The 19389-nt window shown below is 44.3% G+C and overlaps 1 protein-coding gene across 1 annotated transcript in view; it reads right to left on the bottom strand.

The window, feature by feature from the left end:
- Positions 1 to 19389, bottom strand: part of LOC137378278 (uncharacterized) — a 75186-nt gene that overhangs the window by 33533 nt on the left and 22264 nt on the right. Inside the window, exons 9-12 of the mRNA XM_068048522.1 lie at positions 7076 to 7218; positions 5385 to 5618; positions 3580 to 3801; positions 1647 to 1771 (exon numbers count right to left, since the gene is read on the bottom strand). Of these exons, the coding sequence (XP_067904623.1) occupies positions 1647 to 1771; positions 3580 to 3801; positions 5385 to 5618; positions 7076 to 7218 (724 nt within the window). The remainder of the gene's footprint in view (positions 1 to 1646; positions 1772 to 3579; positions 3802 to 5384; positions 5619 to 7075; positions 7219 to 19389) is intronic.

The following is a 19389-nucleotide window of genomic DNA, read 5'->3' as shown; positions in this document are numbered from 1 at the left end:
GTAGAGTATAAATTTGTAGATGTTGTGCTAAGGCTTTGCACTACATTGGCCAGACAATTTGATCAATACCCTTCGAAAACAACATACATGAATTGAAGAATGCAGAGTAGAATGACAAAATTGATTCCAAGTGTGAGGGAATGAACTTTGAGGAAATTATTTAGAGAAGTTTAAGCATTGCAGGATATAGGGGTAAAATGCTATGGTGGTAACACCACAAGTTTAAGATTTCCATCCTTTAATTTTAATGAATGAAAAATCATGCATTTGGGTTGTTCAATATCACAAATATGTACTCCCTGCATGTACTAGAAGCCTTGAATTAGAATCTTCATTCCATGACGTATTAAATAATATAGATAAGGAGAACCTAGAGTATTATTTCAAAATGTATGAGGAAAATAGGATCAGAAAACATAAATGGAAATTAGTGAAGAGTTAAGAGATATCAGGAAAATCTTCTATACTTAAGGATCCATAACTTGCTTCAAATAAATACAGAACATGCTGAAATAAAAACAGAAAATGCTGGAAATACTCAGCAGGTCAGGCAGCATTATGGAGAGTACATTACAGATAATGCTGTCCTCACATGTTCTAAATAAAGGACTTCTACTAACTCCCTAATAAAACTTCCTAGTCTGTATTCTCACTTTTTTTGCCATCCTCACCATTACACCATATACACTTACCATGGACAATCACCTATATTGGACGGATGGTGCTAACCATTTGCCATAGGAGTCAATTGCAAAGCTGCTGATAATAAAATTTTAAGCGTGCTGGCTATTTTCGGCAGTTCAGTATGCTCTTTGCATCTTAAATCCCTCCGTAGATCATTCTGCATCGGTTTTGAGCCCACAAGCTCATTGTCAACAATTACCCATTCTGAACTAGAATCCCATCCCTAGCTCAGTTACCAGTAACTGCCACAGAAATTTTAAAAATTATTTCCCTCCTACATTTCTTGAATTTAACCAGCACCCAATTCTTCAGTCATTAATTTGGAAACATTGGAAAACCCTTGGTTTCAATTGCAGAGAAATCATCTGTTGTTCCCTTTCTATGTTCATTTTTAAAAATCTTAATTGCAGGTACAGAATTGGAATCCAATCAGCTATTTGTTTCCTTCTCTGTTCCCGTTCTCTCTTGGTGTCTCGAAAAGAAGATACATCTTTCAACGTTTGTAACAGACTAATCGTGTTAAGACCAAACCACCTGCTCTAAGTGTTGGGGAGTCTAGAACCAGGGAACACAATTTCAAAATAAGGGGAAGCCACTTGGGACAGAGATGAGGAGAAATTTCTTTACTCGGAGGGTTGTGAATCTTTGGAATTCTCTACCTCAGAGGGCTGTGGAAGCTCAGTCATTGAGTTTGTTTAAAGTAGTGATTGACAGATTTCTAAATACCAATGACATAAAGGGATAGTGTAGGAAAAAGGCATTGAAGTGGATGATCAACCATGATCGTATTGAATGGCGGAGCAGACTCAATGGGCTGAATGACCTACTCCTGCTCCTATGTTCCTATGATAAGGATAGTTTCTCATCAACTAAAAACTAGCAACAATTAATTTTATGGGAACTCAGGCTAAAATAGTGATAACTATTTGGGCTTGGATATTAAGTCATTTTTAATTACTTACTGCACTTGCTGCACCACCTCCTTCTTCATTGTACTTTATTAATGTCCCATTAGGTTCATCATAAAGGACTAAGTTAGTCCGCATCTTGTTACTTGAGTGACAAAATAAAAATAAACATGAAGCAACTGCAAGGAAAGAAAAGGATAATACACTGAGTTGTAATAATGTGACTCAAGAACTACAGTTTTATTGGAAATATTTTAACAAATTCAGAAGTAACAGTTGGCTTCAGTAGCAGGCATAGAATTATAGAAATTACAGTGCAGAGGGAGGCCATTTAGCCCATCACACCTGTACAAGTGCTAATCTTCCAATTTAAGCTATCTCTCAGAAGACCATTTTCCTGAACCTACCCTGTATCCATTTCAAATACTTTTTCAATTCCCTGTTAAATAATGTACCAGCCTCTATTTCAGTAGCTGCTAGCAGTAAAGCATTCCATGTTCTAATGATCTTATCTGTAAAAATACTTCTACCTTCCCCTTTATTCTTCTAGGGATAATTATGAATTTCTGCCTCCTTCCCATTAATGATTGCCTACCAGTGAAAGCTATTATTTAGCCCACTTAAAACCTTCTGAAAATTGTTGAAAACTTCTATACAAACCCCCTTAATATTTTCTATTTCAATAAAAAAATACAATCATTGGAACCTTTATTCACAATTGTAACCTGTAGTTGTTGGTTTTATTCTAGTGAATCTTTGCTGTACTCCTTTCATGGCTCTGATGTATTTGTCATAGTGGGGTATCAAATCTGCACACAATATTCAAACTGCCACCTTACCAATATTTTTATACAAATTTAAGGTCATTTTTTTTGGTTTAGGGGGCAAAGTTTCACGATAAGGGGCCAGTCATTTAGGACTGTGATGACGAGAAATTTCTTCACTCAGATGGTTGTGAATCTTTGGAATTCCCTACCTCAGAGGGCTGTGGATGTTCAGCAATGTGAATATTTAAAACTGAGATTGTTAAATTTTTGAGCACTAAGAGAATCAAGGGATATGGGGATAAGGCGGGAAAGTGGTGTTGATGTATAAGTACAACTATGATCTTACTGAATGGCAGAGCAGGTTTGATGGGCTGTCTGGCCTATTCTTGCTCTTATGTGTTATATTCTTATGTGCTTTTAGTCAATGCTCCTATATATAAAATCCAGAGTCTTACTTCTCTTTTTTTGCATTGCCTTTTTTTATCTGTATTCACACCTTTAAATATCTTTGTTTCTGTACTCCCAAATCTCTTTATTCCACCATATTAAGAGTCTTACTATTGAGTACATATCCTTTTGCTGTTCTTTTCCCTAAAACTTACTACTTTACATTTCATGGCATTAAAATGGATCTGTCACCTAGCTTCCCATCTGTTACTGTTGGCATGTGAAGAATTGTTAACATATGAAGAAATTAATTGGATTGTCAATGGAACAGATTGTTTAACTTCCTTTTTTATTTCACCAATATATTTTCTTCACTTCGAGGTATGTGAAAGATAAACAGAGTATCAGCTGCACTTCTGCTGAAGTTACAGTGGAAGAGTGGGAGAACCTCCAAAGAAATTCACCCTCTATGTTTAAACTCTAACGTGCCAATTAATAAGCTAAAGAATTTGAGTCGCGGAAAGATCACAGAGACACTAAGCAGCAATGGCCTCCTTCATTTTAAAAACCATTGGTCAGAATACTCAGGCCAAATGGTATAATTCTGGTTACATTCCTTTCCTATTTGCATAGATTTTAATTCACAATCCTAATTCTTCACAAGATAAGTTGTTACAATCATAAGATGAACATTTGTAATCTATACAATTGTTTTACATGATTGTTTCTTAAATAACTGGACTACCAAAGACAACAGATGACGTTTAAAATTATTTGGAATTCATATTTTGAAATGAATGTAGATGCGAGATCCAGGATATTTGCATACTTACGAAACAGTAATAACAATGAAACGAGGAGAACACCAATGGCTGTGCCAGCACCAACAGATCTACTGGCTTCCAAATTTTCACATTCAACCTCATCTGGGCAGTGACAGACACGCAGATTCAGTACATTCTCTTTACTAATTCCTTGGCGATCTTTGATCTCGAAAGGAACAGCATAGGTTCCTGGTAGGGGATCCTGCAGACTCATAAGCTGTGAAGAAGTACCTGACAGAACACATTCAATGAATAAAACTGTGATGTACACATTATACAACAGCAACAACTTGCATTTATATAGTTCCTTTAACGTAGTAAAGTGTCAATAAACTAAATTTGGCATTGAACCACATAAGGAGATATTGGGCTGCATTTTCCTGGACAATGGCCCCAGCAGTGGCCTGTTAATTGAATGCCACTGGCAAAATGCCATCATTGGGTCCCGTCATTGGAGTGGGTAACAAACAATGGGGGATTTCAGCAGCAGTTGAGCTGATACAGGGGCAGAGCTAGGCAATCTTTTGGAGGTGAAAATAGGTGATTTTAGTGATAGTGAATATGTGGTCTGAAGCTCATTTCAGGGTCAAATATCAGACCAAGGTTGTGAACACTCTGGTTCAGCCTCAGACAGTTGCCGGGAGAGGAATGGAGTCAGTTATTGGGAAATGGAGCTTGTGGTGGGACAGAAGACAATGGCTTCTGTCTTCCCCAAATTCAGTTGGAGGAAATGTCTGCTCATCCAGTACTGGATGTCGGACTAGCAGTGTGACAGTGGAGGAGTTGAGAGAGGTGGTGAGATAGAGTTGGGTATCATAAGAACATAAAAAATAGGAGCAGGAGAAGGCTATTCAGCCCTTCCAGCCTGTTCCACCATTCAATACAACATGGCTGATCTTATATCTCAACTCCATCTTCCTGCACTATCCTCATATCCCTTAATTCCCTTGGTATCCAATATTCTATCAATTTCTGTCTTGAATATACTCAACCATACTCTCCACTTGCCTGGATGGGTGCAGCTCCAACAACACTCAAGAGGCTCGACACCATCCCGCTTGATTGGTACACCATCCACAAACATTCACTCCCTCCACCACCGACGCACTGTGGCAGCAGTGTGTACCATCTACAATATTCACTGCAGCAATGCACCAAGGCTACTCAGGCAGCACCTTTCAAACCCACGACCTCTACCACCTCGAAGGACAAGAGCAGCAAATGCATGGGAACATCACCACCTGCAAGTTCCCCTCCAAGTCACACACCATCCTGACTTGGAACTATATCGCCGTTCCTTCACTGTCGCTGGGCCAAAATCCTGGAACTCCCTTCCTAACAGCACTGTGGGTGTACCTACCTCACATGGACTGCAGCAGTTCAAGAAGGCAGCTCACCACCACCTTCTCAAGGGCAATTAGGGATGGGCAATAAATGCTGGCACAGCCAGTGACGCCCACATCCCATGAATGAATTAAAAAAAAGACTGAACATTCACAGTCCACTTGGGGCAGAGAACTGCAAAGAATCACAACTCACCGAGTGAAGGAAGGGAAGTTGGAGATGGAGCAGTAGTTTACAAGGACAGAGGGGTCAAGTGTTGTTTTTTTGAGGAGAGGGGTAAATGTTATCAATTATCACTAGAAATATACTTTTATATCAAATGAGTATCTTCTGAGCATAAAGTATAGAAGTTTCAATACAGAAATCACAATGCAATAATTAAACTGAGGAGCGATGATAGGATTAAGAGTGAAAATTTTCAATTCTGCTTCACTACAAACCCTCATCTAGCAATCTTTAAGAATGCTCACCATAAGTTGTTCCTAATTTCCACATCTCTTTTCCAAATACTTTGGTATTCATCAGTTTAAATGTGAATGGACCACTGAATGGGTCTTCATCATCATCTGCTGCTATAATATTTATGGATCGCACATTACCATTTATACACATATGTTGATGTTGGTTGACCAAATATGGTGTATTGTCATTGATATCTGATAAGTGTAAATGCATAGTAGCAGTTCCAGTCAAAGGTGGCACACCTAAAGTGAACAGAAGTGTACAAAAACATATCCTATTAACACTCATTCCCTTTTTAGTGACTGGAAGTGTTACAGTTACTGACTGCATTCTGTACGAATCGATTCAACAAATGAGCAGATGAGTCTGCGTTTTCACTTTCATACGCGATATTGCTCTTTTAGTTCTTTTGCAGGATTTCTTAATGCATTAAAATAGAACAAGGAGTTTAATACTCTTCATGGAATAATGCAGGAGATGCAGGCTTATGTTCAATCCTGACATTCAGACTCCGGTACAGATGTTGGGCTGGATTTTAAGAGTCCGCCACGGCGGCTCATTCAAATAGTCGGGGCAGCCCGCGCCCCCCATCAATCATGTGGAGGGGGCGGGCTGTCTATCCCCGGCAATGCCATCAGTTGTCTATGCGCAGGCGCTGGTGCCATTTTTAAAAGGTAGCCAGCCCTGTTGGTCAATTTGAATTTTTAAAACCGTATCCCCCAAAAATGTATCCAATAAATTTCTCCTGCCCCTTTCCCACCTTCAATAACAATGAACATTAACTATTTGACCTTCCCTCCCCAAAGACACTTACTTTTTAAATCTGACCTTCCCCCCACCAAACTGCACAAAATTTAAAGTTCACCCCTTCCCACCATACCTTAGACCCATTACATTTATTTGACCCTGTTCTCCCGCCACCACACTGAAAATCCTAACTCCTTCCCCCTCCCCATCAGGGTCACGCTGGCTTTCCACGGATGGAGAATTGAAGGCGCCAGAGTGCTGGCCCAGAAGATTTCAAGTAAGTTTACTTAAATTTATTCATGATATTCATTTAAATATTGAAATACTGTTCCTGTCATCCAGCAGCGGTCGGGGGGGGGGGGGGGCGGGGGGGGCCGCCATGGTGCCTCGCAGCTGCCAGGAGGATTGGGCCGAGCCCTCCCAGTATTGGCCTCCGTGGCGAGCGGCTACCGGACCCATATTCGGGCCCCCCTCTCACCCCTACACCCCCTCCGCCCCCGTCACGGATCCCAACGTCGTGAGCTTAATTAAATCCGGTCCATTGGGAAAGTACTGACCCGTTATATTGTGGAATGCATAAAGCACATGGTTATGTTATAGTTGAATGAACTAATGGTACTGATAAAGTGGCAACTGTTCTCTTACAATAAGATTTTTTCCCCTGTAGGATAAATAGATCTTCCAGAATCTTTTGATACCAGAAGTAGATCAAATAGGAAAACAATAATGGATGGCTATGTACAGTATGTTTATAGCCAGCTATTCTGACCAGTAATGGCAGTACTTGAAAGTGTCTATTGCAGATTTTACATACATTCGTATGATGAATATTCTCTTTGATTTGTAGAGTTGCACATCTCAACAAAACTATTTGAAATAGCTGCTACAAAACACTATTAAAGTATTTTAGAATTACATTTGAGTTGTCAAAGTTATTGCAAAAAGTACTTACCATCATCAACTGCATGAATAATAATATCATAAATACTTCTATTCATGTAAGGTGCTTCTCGATCCAATTGTTTCAGTGTTGTGACTACACCAGTCTTTTCATCCACAGAAACCAATTCTCCAGGATCTTGTGCTTTTACATATCTTGAAAATAAAGAAAGAAAATGTGGGATTCCCTTGGTGCAACTTATTGTAGATACTGACCTATGTAGATTAGAAAGTATTATGATTAGTTCTCTGCATTACCCCATCCTCCCTGCCCCTCTGGAACACAGGCAGGTAAGTTGCGGTATTTATTTTACCAGTTGATTACTTTGGGCTCAATTTTTGGGGGATTTTGTGACATGATCGTAAGCCAGTTACATGGCATTGTTGGGCAATATCATATTGCCAGATTCCTCAAAGTGTTCCACTGTTACGACCAGGTGAGAAAGGTGTCTAGGGGTCCCTTTCATCCTTCACCAGGTCTTACTGTAACAGGATTTAATTTTTAACACACCATGCTTTGAGCTCCCCCTTTGGTGAATCCTTGTTCACCACTTTCCATTTATAAGGCAAAGAAATTAGCACAAACAGGCTTTCTTAGGTTTAAAGAAGTAAAGTGAAATTTTATTAAAACTTAAACTTAAATTCTAATTTGATTAATGCCTACAGATACACATCGCGGCCCACGCTAGCATGTATATGCGATACGTACATGCAAATAGAGACAGGTAGATCTTGCTTTTTGCTGGGGCCCAGTATTCTTCTTAAACCTTGTTCACTGTAGGAGACTTTTCTCTCTCGGGATTCGTATGTCTTCAATGGATTCCAAAGCTGGTGAGAATGAGATGAGAGCAGACAGGAAAGAGGTCTTTTCCAGTCTAGGAGCAAACAGCTTTCTGCCAGTTTAAAACTCTGTGGCAAGTTCAAATTCAAAAAACTCTAATAGCCAGTTAGTCATGTGACTATACTGGTCCGACCATGTCTGTTTGTGTATTCAACCATCTTAGCAATTAAGCTGGAAAGCGAGCTCCTCCACCCTCAATGTTTATTAATCAAAAGTCCATTGTGGATTAAATTAGAGCAGGGAATGGTCCTTTGTCCCCTTTAAGCACCATCTGTAAGTATGCAAATATCCTCCCAGTCAAGGGTCTGGTGTTGCTTTCTTTTAAAAAGGCAGTTCTTTCTTTACTCCAGTAACAGTTTAAAAATCGATGTTCATGTGGCAAAATTAATGTGCCTCATTCTTGGCAGGTGGAGCCCTGCATGACACCTCTACACCCAGGGGAATGGAATGCGATTTGAAAAAAATGCCGCATTTCATTAAAACGTTTGAGAGAAATATAAGATACAGAAAGAAAAACTATTCATTTCTCTCATTCATTTCCATTCATTCATAACACTTAAAGCTTATTAAAATTGTATTTTCGCTGCTTTAATTTCCCCTTTTTGGCATCCCAGTATCCATGTGGTTCTTTGGGGAAGCTTCTCTTCAGATTGTCCATTTCCATGACTGCCTGGGGTTTTGGTTCCTGCTTAATTTTTTTTTCAGGAGAGTTAGTAATGGGGTTGGGGGGGTGGGGGGGTCCATCCTGAACTCTCTTTCAGTGCTTTGCTGAGTCATGAAAAGGCTTTTGACTTTAGGGGATGGGTGGTTTCCTTTTTCTCTGACTGAGGGGGAGGATTCTTTGTTAATCTCCTCTTTGTTCTCTGGAACATTCCTGTCTGCAGGTATGTGTGCAGACTTGACTGCACTCTCCTGTGGCACTTCAACTAGGTGAGGCATCACCCTCACAGTTTTAGTGCCCCCTTGAGGACTCTCTTTGTCTCTGCAGGTTCCTGGAAATGCTGTTAGCAATACTGGTGGGGTGCCTCCAGAGTCTGCATTTACATAGGAGGATGTGGGGTCTAGCTTTTCACATTTTTCGGCGTTGGCTGACTGGACAGTAGAGGTTTTCATCTGGGATTCCTCCCAGATTTCCTTTAACCTGCCCACTTGGTCACTTTTTCCCCTTCACTTTCCAAACTTTTGCCAACCGCGTGCCTGCCTGTGCCCTTTTGTTCTCAGCGGGGGTCGCTTACAATTCACCAGCCCTCTGCTGGAGGGGTCCTCCTAACACTGGTACAGGACTTAGGGGTGCAGGTTTAACTGTAGGTTAGGCTTTCCCTAAACCTGGCACATGTGGCAACTCCTGCAGTACTTCACCACATCTTAGTGGAGTTTTAGCCAGTCAAACTGCTGTCTTATGTGGGCTTTGATCTTTCGTATACCAGCATGTACAACCACTGTACCCTTGTGGGCCCTTAATATTTCTACCCGGTCCCTGTGCAGCACCATTAATAGGTGAACTACTGTCCACTTCTTGCCCTCAGGTCTGTGAGGAGAACTCCATTTCCTCATCAGTACCTCATTCTCTAAATAGTAGCAATCAGGGACTCCCTCTGCTTCACTTTCAGACTGGGCAGCCTGTGCTAACTCTTGTAATCTGGGTTGGCTCGCTGAGCCTCTGCTAGGGAAAATCAATTTAATTCATACCCTGGGCCTCCTAACTTTCCAAAGAAAGTCTCGGACAGGCAGACCTCATGGTCATTTGCCTGCAGTGCCAATGCAGTCTTCTCTGGGGGAGCTGTTTTGATCATGGCCTGATCCACTACACATTCAGGGAAACTGCAGGGGTCAGTCTCCTGCCACTGCCCTGTCTCTCTGACCTCCTGCAGTCTTTCTTTCACTACTGTCGGGTGGGGCGGGGGGGTGGGGGGGGGGGGTGTCCCACCTTCACCCCTGCCAGATCATTACCTGGGAGCAGGTCAAACTTGTCCACAGGCAAACTAGGGACATTCCCTATGGTCACCGGTGCTGAAACTAGGTCGCACTCTAGGTGCACCCGGTGTACAGGTACAGGCATACACTGCCCTCCAATACCATTCACCACCATTTTGGTGTTTACTGCACTCTCTGGGGGAAAGGTCAGGCCTTTTCCCAGTAAAAGAAATCTAGTCGCCCCTGTGTCCCAGCACTATGGGCTTGCTGGCCCCACTCGAGGGGTATGGGGTTACTTTCCCTTCTGACACAAAACCCTGACAAACTTCAGGAATCCTATAAATTATTTTTTATTCATTCATGGGATATGGGCGTCACTGGCTAGGCCAGCTTTTATTGCCTTTTCCCTAATTACCCTTGAGAAGGTGATGGTGAGCTGTCTTCTTGAACTGCTGCAGTCTATGTGAGGTAGCTATACCCACAGTACTGTTAGGAAGGGAGTTCCAGGATTTTGACCCAGCGACAATGTAGGAATGGAGATACAGTTCCAAGTCAGGATAGTATGTGACTTGGAGGGGAACTTGCAGGTGGTGGTGTTCCATGCATTTGCTGCCCTTGTCCTTCTAGTTGATAGAGGTCGCGGATTTGGAAGGTTATGTCTAAGGAGCCATTTTGCGTTGATGCAGTGCATCTTGTAGATGGTACACACTGCTGCCACTGTGCGTCGGTGGTGGAGGGGGTGAATGTTTGTAGATGGGGTGCCAATCAAGCGAGTTGCTTTGTCCTGGATGGTGTCGAGCTTCTTGAGTGTTGTTTGAACTGCACTCATCCAGGCAAGTGGAGAGTATTCCATTACACTCCTGACTTGTGCCTTGTAGATGGTGGACAGACTTTGGGGAGTCAGGAGGTGAGTTACTCGCTGCAGGATTCCTAGCCTCTAACCTGCTCTTGTAGCCACGGTATTTATATGGTTACTCCAGTTCAGTTTCTGGTCAATGGTAACCCCGAGGATGTTGATAGTAGGGGATTCAGCGATCGTAATGCCATTGAATGTCAAGGGGAGATGGTTAGATTCTCTCTTGTTGGAGATGGTCATTGCCTGGCACTTGTGCGGTGCGAATGTTACTTACCACTTGTCAGCCCAAGCCTGGATATTGTCCAGGTCTTGCTGCATTTCTACACGGACTGCTTCAGTATCTGAGGAGTCGCGAATGGTGCTAAACATTGTGCAATCATCAGCGAACATTCCCACTGCTGACCTTATGATCGACAGAAGGTCATTGATGAAGCAGCTGAAGATGGTTGTGCCCTGAGGAACTCCTGCAGTGATGACCTGGAGCTGAGATGATTGACCTCCAACAACCACAACCATCTTCCTTTGTGCTAGGTATGATTCCAACCAGCGGAGAGTTAGCCCCCTGATTCCCATTGGCGTCAGTTTGCTAGGGCTCCTTGATGCCATACTCGGTCAAATGCTGCCTTGATGTCAAGGGCAGTAACTCTCACCTCAGTTCTTAAGTTCAGCTCTTTTGTCCATGTTTGAACCAAGGCTGTAATGAAGTCAGGAGCTGAGTGGTCCTGGCAGAACCCAAACTGATTGTCACTGAGCAGGTTATTGCTAAGCAAGTGCCGCTTGATGGCACTGTTGATGACACCTTCCATCACTTCACTGATGAATGAGAGTAGGCTGATGGGGCAGTAATTGGCCGGGTTGGATTTGTCCTGCTTTTTTGTGTACAGGACATATCTGGGCAATTTTCCACATTGCCGATAGATGCCAGTTTTGTCGCTGTACTGGAACAGCTTGGCTAGGGGCGCTGCAAGTTCTGGAGCACAGGTCTTCAGTACTATTGCCGAAATATTGTCAGGGGCCATAGCCTTTGCAGTATCTAGTGCCTTCAGTCATTTCTTGATATCACGCGGAGTAAATCGAATTGGCTAACGACTGGAATCCGTGATGCTGGGGACTTCAGGAGGAGGTCGAGATGGATCATCCACTCAGCACTTCTGGCTGAAGATTGTTGCAAATGCTTTAACCTTATCTTTTGCACTGATGTGCTGGGCTCCCCAATCATTGAGGATGGGGATATTTGTGGAGCCACCTCCTCCTGTTAGCTAATTAATTGTCCACCACCATTCATGACTGGATGTGGCAGGACTGCAGAGCTTAGATCTGATCTGTTGGTTATGGGATCGCTTAGCTCTGTCTATAGCATGCTGCTTACGCAGTTTGGCACCCAAGTAGTCCTGTGTCATAGCTTCACCAGATTGACACCTCATTTTGAGGTGTGCCTGGTGCTGCTCCTGGTATGCCCTCCTACACTTTTTATTGAACCGGGGTGGTCTCCTGGCTTGATGGTAATGGTCGAGTGGGGGATATGCCGGGCTGTGAGCTTACAGATTGTAGTTGAGTTCTGCTGTTGCTGATGGTCCACAGCAACTCCTGGATGCCCAGTTTTGCATTGCTAGATCTGTTTGAAATCTATTCCATTTAGCACGGTGGTAGTGCCACACAACACGATGGAGGGTTTCCTCAATGTGAATGCGGGACTTCGTCTAAACAAGGACTGTGCAGTGGTCACTCCTACCAATACTGTCATGGACAGATGCATCTGCGGCAGGCAGATTGGTGAGGATGCGGTCAAGTATGTTTGTCCCTCTTGTTGGTTCTCTCACCACCTGCTGCAAACCCAGTCTAGCAGCTATGTCCTTTAGGTCTCAGCCAGCTCTGTCAGTAGCGGTGCTACCGAGCCACTCTTGGTGATGGACATTGAAGTCCCCCACCCAGAGTACATTCTGCCCCCTTGCCATCCTCAATGCTTCCTCCAAGTGGTGTTCAACATGGAGGAGCACTGACTCATCAGCTGAGGGAGGGCAGTAGGTGGTAATCAGCAGGAGGTTTCCTTGCCCGTGTTTGACCTGATGCCATGAGACATCGTGGGATCCAGAGTTTGATGTTGAGGACTCCCAGGGCAACTACCTCCCAGCTGTATACCACTGTGCCGCCACCTCTGCTCAGTCTGCCCTGCTGATGGGACAGGACATACCCGGGGATGGTGATGGCAGTGTCTGGGACACTGCACTGGCCGTAGTAAGCTTTCTGGGTTGCACTCTTACTGTAGTTAAAGCCACCACTTGTTCTGTGCTTTCTATCAGGGTCCCATCTTCACTGAGCGGGTGTGCCCTGATTAACCCTACCAGTTTTCCCTTTAGTTTCCAGCAGTCAGCTTTTAAATGCCCTGCCTTATTACAATGGAAGAACACAGGTCTCCGGGTCTCACTTTTGCTCACAGCACCATCCTTTTTGGCTGGAGGAGGGCCCCCTTTATCTCCTGCTTTCCTTTCTCTCCCAGGACTGCCTGGGCAGAGATCACCTTCCTACCCTTTGCCCTTTTCAGATTTGTCGGGGTGATTCGGAAAGGTTCTCCCCTGGGAAACCGACTTATAAATTAAAGCAAACTCATCAGCCAGAATCGTCATTTGCCAGGCTCCCTGAACCCGCTGCTCCTCTACATGGGTCTTTATTGAGAATGGGAGAGAGTTTTTAAATTCCTCTAACAGAATTACTTCTCTGAGAGTCTCATAGCTGAGCTGCATTTTAAGAGCCCTCAGCCACTGGTCAAAAGCCAGCTGCTTACTTCTTTCAAACTCCAGATAAGTTTGATTAGCCTGGTTCTTGAGGGTTCTAAACTTCTGGCGATAGGTTTCTGGTACTAACTCATATGCCCCGAGGTTCGCATTTCTGTTCAGTTCATAACTTGATGAACTCTCATCTGGCAACAAGGAATAAACCTCATGGGCTTTTCCAGTTCGCTTGCTTTGTGTTAAAAGAGACCAGATCTCAGCTGGCCATTTTAGCTGCCTTGCCAGTTTCTCAAAAGACACGCAAAACGATTCCACATCTTCCTCATTGAATTTTGGTATCAGTTGAACGTGCTTTAGCAAATTTGTACCCAGCCTGAATTATGTTCCTCCATATTGGCCATTCTTTCACTGGGGTTACTCTGTTGCCCCCTAGTTAACTCAACCCACTTCAGCTCTCTTTCTTCGGATTCCTTCTGGAATATTCTTTCTCTCTCTCTCTCTCTCATGCCTCTCTCTTTCTTTCTCCTGTCTTTCATTTTCTTCAAATTCCTCTGGAAGGCTTTCTTTCTCCCTCTCCTGCCTCTCTCTCTTTTTCCTGTCTCTCCCTTTCTCTTTCCCTGTCTTCTAATTCAACTTTCTTTTGTTCCAATTGTATCTTTGCTAGCAATACCCTGTCTGGGTCTGCTTCTAACACTGCTTCCGCTTCTTCAGATTCAAGGGAAAAATGGTTGGCCACTAGCCTTAGGAGTTCAGACTTCCTTGCCTTGCCACATACAGTGATCCCACACTGCTCATTTTCCTCAACTCCTCCATAGACAGTGCTTTTAACTTATCCCAAGTTACTTCACCCTGGCTTGGAGAGCTACTAGTTTCAGTTGCAGACATGTTAGTATTCAATCACACACAACCACAAGAAAACCTGTATTAATCTTGCTCTTTTTTGATTGGGAACAATTTGGCTTCCCACTTCCAATTTCCCTTGTTTGTCTGTGGGTAAAATTCCAGACACTAGCAACCATATTTCTGGTATGACCAGGTGAGAAAGGTGTCTAGGGGTCTCTTTCAGCCTTCACCTGGTCTTACTGTAACACTCTTACCGTATATCCACTGTTCTGCATGTACTCCCACTCTTGCTGGTGAAGCACATAGCATTGAAATTAGCCATCAGCTCCTGCCAGGCATGTTGCACTGCTGTCCTCTGAGCAGGGTGTCCACGAATAACAAACAGGAAAACACTCCTTACTTCCATCTCATGCAACATTTGCCCAGATTTTGTAGTCAGCAACACAGCAGTGGCACTTGCTGCTGACATTGAATAAATCTCCGCACGAGACTACCCGCCATCCCAGTGACAAGAATTCCGTCTGCCTCGGAGAAGGATTCCTTTCCGGTGTGGGCTGCAATGAAGCCCAACAGCTCTGTCTAATGTGGGCAAAAATGGCAACCAGTTGTAGGTGTGGCTTACAGTCACTACACTAAACCCTTCTGACTCCAATGGCCCCTTGGGCTGCCGCAGGGAGGCCGGAGTTATAACCATTTCCCTTTAATTTCAACTAAAAAAAAGTGCTGCTGTAGTAAAACAACATTGGAAAATCATATTTAAAAAGGCACCAGATAATCACAGGCTGAATTTTACTGAGGGCTTCAGGAACCCGATATCGGGGAGAAAAGCAGTTCCGAGTCCAAACTTGCTGGCAGCGGGACGGCTTGGTGAAATTACTGCAGGCGGCCTCCGATTAAGGACGGCGGGTGGGCTATTGATGTTGCCATGTCAAATCACTGACCAAGTATGGCATCAAGGAACCCTAGCAAAACTGGAGTCAATGGGAATCGGGGAAAACTCTCTGCTGGTTGGAGTCATACCTAGCACAAAGGAAGATGGTTGTGGTTGTTGGAGGTCAATCATCTCAGCTCCAGGACATCACTGCAGGAGTTCTTCAGGGTCGTGTCCTAGGCACACCCATCTTCAGCTGCTTCAGCATTGACCTTCCCTTAATCATAAGGTCAGAAGCGGGTATGTTCGCTAATGATTGCACAATGTTTAGCACCATTCGCGACTCCTCAGATACTGAAGCAGTCAGTGTAGAAATGCAGCAAGACCTGGACAATATCCAGGCTTGGGCTGACAAGTGGCAAGTAACATTCGCAACACACAAGTGCCAGGAAATGACCATGTCCAACAAGCGAGAATGTAACCATCACCCCTTGATGTTCAATGGCATTACCATCGCTGAATCCCCCACTATCAACATCCTGGGGGTGGCCATTGACCAGAAACTGAACTTAACCAGCCACATAAATGCTGTGGCTACAAGAGCAGGTCAGAGGCTGGGAATTTTGTGACGAATTCACCTCCTGTCTCCCCAAAGCCTGTCCACCATCTACAAGGCACAAGTCAGGAGTGTGATGGAATACTCTCCACTTGCCTGGATGGGTGCAGCTCCAATAACACTCAAGAAGCTCGACACCAGCAGTACAAAGCAGCCCACTTGATTGGCACCCCATCCGTGAACATTCACTCCCTCCACCACCGACACACAGTGGCAGCAATGTGTACCATCTACAAGATGCACTGCATCAACGCACCAAGGTTCCTTAGACAGCACTTTCCAAACCCGCGACCTTTACCACCTAGAAGGACAGGGGCAGCAAATGCATGGGAATACCATTACCTGCAAGTTCCCCTCCAAGCCACACACCATCCTGACTTGGAACTATATCGCCGCTCCTTCATTGTTGCTGGGTCAAACTCCCTTCCTCAAAGCACTGAGGGTGTACCTACCCCACATTGACTGCAGCGGTTCAAGAAGGCAGCTCACCACCACCTTCTCAAGGGCAATTAGGGATGGGCAATAAATGCTGGCCCAGCCAGCGATGCCCACTTCCCATGAACCAATAAAAAAAACTGAGCCACTGGGAGAGGTGGGCGCTGTTGACGCAGGCAGGAGACCTCGGGGTGCCTCCAAAGTACATTAAAAATAAAAGGTACAGGGGGCCAAGGGTCGGAAGGGCAACCCCTCTGACTCCAATGGCCCACTGGGTTGCTGTAGAGAGGCTGCACTATATAGACATTTACATTTAATTTCAACTATGGTGTTACTCTGCAGTTCACTCATGAAGCTGGTGGCCTACTCATGTGGCAGGGGGACACTCTGCCCTCAACAAAATGTCAGCAGCCCCGCAAAATGGCCTTCAATCAGAGCATTAATTATGCACATCAGCTGCCCGTCTCCATGGAAAATGCCCCGGGGTCAGTAAAATTCTGCCACACAGTTTTAGTAGCCGTAAGTAATTTTACAAAATTTTAAACATATTTTTTCAAAATTAAAATGTAAACATTTTTATCAAGTACAATAGTTTTGATCAGATAAATCATTTTAAAGTGATAATTAATCATGCTAAGAAGTCATAGATTTTACTTTTTAACAAGGTTTTTCAGAAATTTGAAAGGTTTCATGCAAAAAAACAATCCATTTTAACTTTTAAAATGGTCTGGGCCTTCTCATTAAGTACTTGTGAATTGAGAGGGGGACTCCTACGCCTGGAAATACAGGTGTAAAATTTTAAAATTTAATTAATTTGGAATTAATGGCCAATTATCCCAAATTCACATTGGTTTTATGCTTACCATTTGAAGTGGTGAACCCTCGGGAGTAGTGTTGGTTGTCCCACCACAACTTTGGAAATAGCACACTGTGTGCATTTTGGAAGTTGCGGACCCTCTCCAACATCAAGTAGCGGTGAGCGCTGAATGTATCATCACTACTGGCACGGCAAAATCCGGCCCAATATTTGCACATCACTGGATATGGAGCAGGGTAATCAGTTACTGCACTGCACTGTCACTGGCCCATAAAAGGCATTTGGCTGTCTCTTGTATTTCTGGTATGCTGTATGGCATTTTTAATATCTTCTGCATTTCTGTTTATAAGTAAAATGTAACCAGTTGTGGTGTGGACCAGCGTGTGGGGCTCACTGGGTGGTAAGTACATGGAATGCGAAGGACATCAGGATGAAGGGAGAAGAATTTTGACCAAAGACATCATCGCTGGGGCTAATATTGGACTTTAAAAAAAAAATAAAGGCAGCTTAACTGAACAAGGACCACAACCCCCCCACCCCATAAACACACACACAGACGTGTCAACATGCCACTAAGGTGGTAGCCCCAGACTATTGCATCATCAGATACTCTGTCTATCACAACTCTCATAGACAATGGTGTCTTGGAATATGTGTGAATGGTTTCCTTCCTGTCTTAGTAAGATGCAGATATCACATCCATTGCTGGTGTGCACCTAGCAAATGCAGGTGGTCTTACATAGCTATGGTGGGATATATAAGGCACTGAAACCCATTAGATGACCCAATTCAAGACATTACCTTATATGTCAAGGGACCAGGGTCAGAAAGGGGTATAAGCCACAGCCCACAAGGACATTGTTGCTGCAGCCAGAGAAGTGTGACATGGTCAGTCACAGGAAGATGTGCAGAAGAATTCACTCAGAGGACTGACCACCCCGGGAACAAGCTTCTGTACGCGGGTCTAACTAAGCAACTGGTGTTGTAAGTATATACTATTGTTTAGTGGGTTAATAAAGGTTTTCCACAGAAAGTTGGAAATTGTATCCAGAGTTTGTTTCACGTCATTGATACTCAATACGGGGTCCGGACCTTAGTGGTAATTAAGACTCCATGTTTTAGAGTCTTGCACCCACAGATTCTGTTCTGGTTTCCTTTCATTTTTTGTCTAGCACTTCTGTACGCCCCTCTCCTCATTCAGTTTCGGCAAAGCCTGTCAAAGGGATGGAATACATTTTGGGTCCTTCTAAAGGCTGTAAGAATGTTTGTCCTACTATATCGCCATTTAGCTTTAATTTCAATTATGGTGTACCTCTGCAGTTCACTCAGTCGGCTAGCTCTATATACAAGGTTCAAGCTGCAAAGCCATGATTAGTGATGGAAATCAACTAACTTCACAAAATTGCAGGAATTCAACTCATTGCATAGTGGGCGAGCTCTGTCCCAGCATCTAGACTTTCAACCCACACTTAGGGCTGGATTTTATGGGCCCCCCTGAGGCAGGTAGGAGATGGAGAGGCCCATAGAATCACAACGGGGGGCGGGGTGAAAGGCCCATTGCCTCCCCGTCACCAAGCGATTTTGCCGGGTGCAGGATAGGCCAACTATGGCCTTCCTACCCAGAGGCCAATTGAGGCCCTTAAGTGGCCTATTAATGGTCACGTAAGGGCCTCTTTCCCCCACAGCTGGGATTTAACCTTGTAATGCGAGGCACTCTCCCAGCAGGCTTGGGGTAGTCCCTCCTCCATGGGCAATCTGTAGCCCACGGAGGACTCCTGCTGGCAAAACCTCCACCTCCATGGACCGCCCCTCCGTCCGGACTTCACGCCCATCCTCCCATCACCAAATCATACCGCTACCCCCCCCACCCCCGCCTTACCGGGACCAGGCCGGAAGGCCAGAGCGACCCTGCCTCAATTACCTGATGTCCAGGGTTCCAGTGTTGGACCTGGGTCCAAGACCTCTGCAGTACCGGCAGTGGCCACTGTTCCTGTTGGCGCTGCCGATATTGCTGATCTGCAGGCCCTGTGATTGGCTGGCATTGGATGGAAATCAATAACTAATCAGTTATTGGAGGCGGGATCTCCATCTTAAAAGGAACAGAGATCCCAGGGGGGCTGCTTGCAGAGAACATAAACATTTTTAAACACCACACAGGTGAAGCTTTAGGGAGATATTGATGATTATGATGATTATGAATATTGATGATTATTGATGATATTATTGATTAGTGTAAATGCAGGGCTGGCAGCCTTTTAAAGGTGGTGCCAGCATCTACTCCAGCATCAGGTGGTGCCGTGAACGGCATCACCACTGCCGTCCCCGCTACATGATTTTGGGGGACAGCCGCCATCAATATGTTAAATGATGTCACAGGCAGGACCGCCTCCATTTTGCATGCCTTC

The sequence above is a fragment of the Heterodontus francisci genome, chromosome 16 (assembly GCF_036365525.1).
Source record: "Heterodontus francisci isolate sHetFra1 chromosome 16, sHetFra1.hap1, whole genome shotgun sequence".
Taxonomy (NCBI): domain Eukaryota; kingdom Metazoa; phylum Chordata; class Chondrichthyes; order Heterodontiformes; family Heterodontidae; genus Heterodontus; species Heterodontus francisci.
This window is presented reverse-complemented; position numbering and strand designations above follow the sequence as displayed.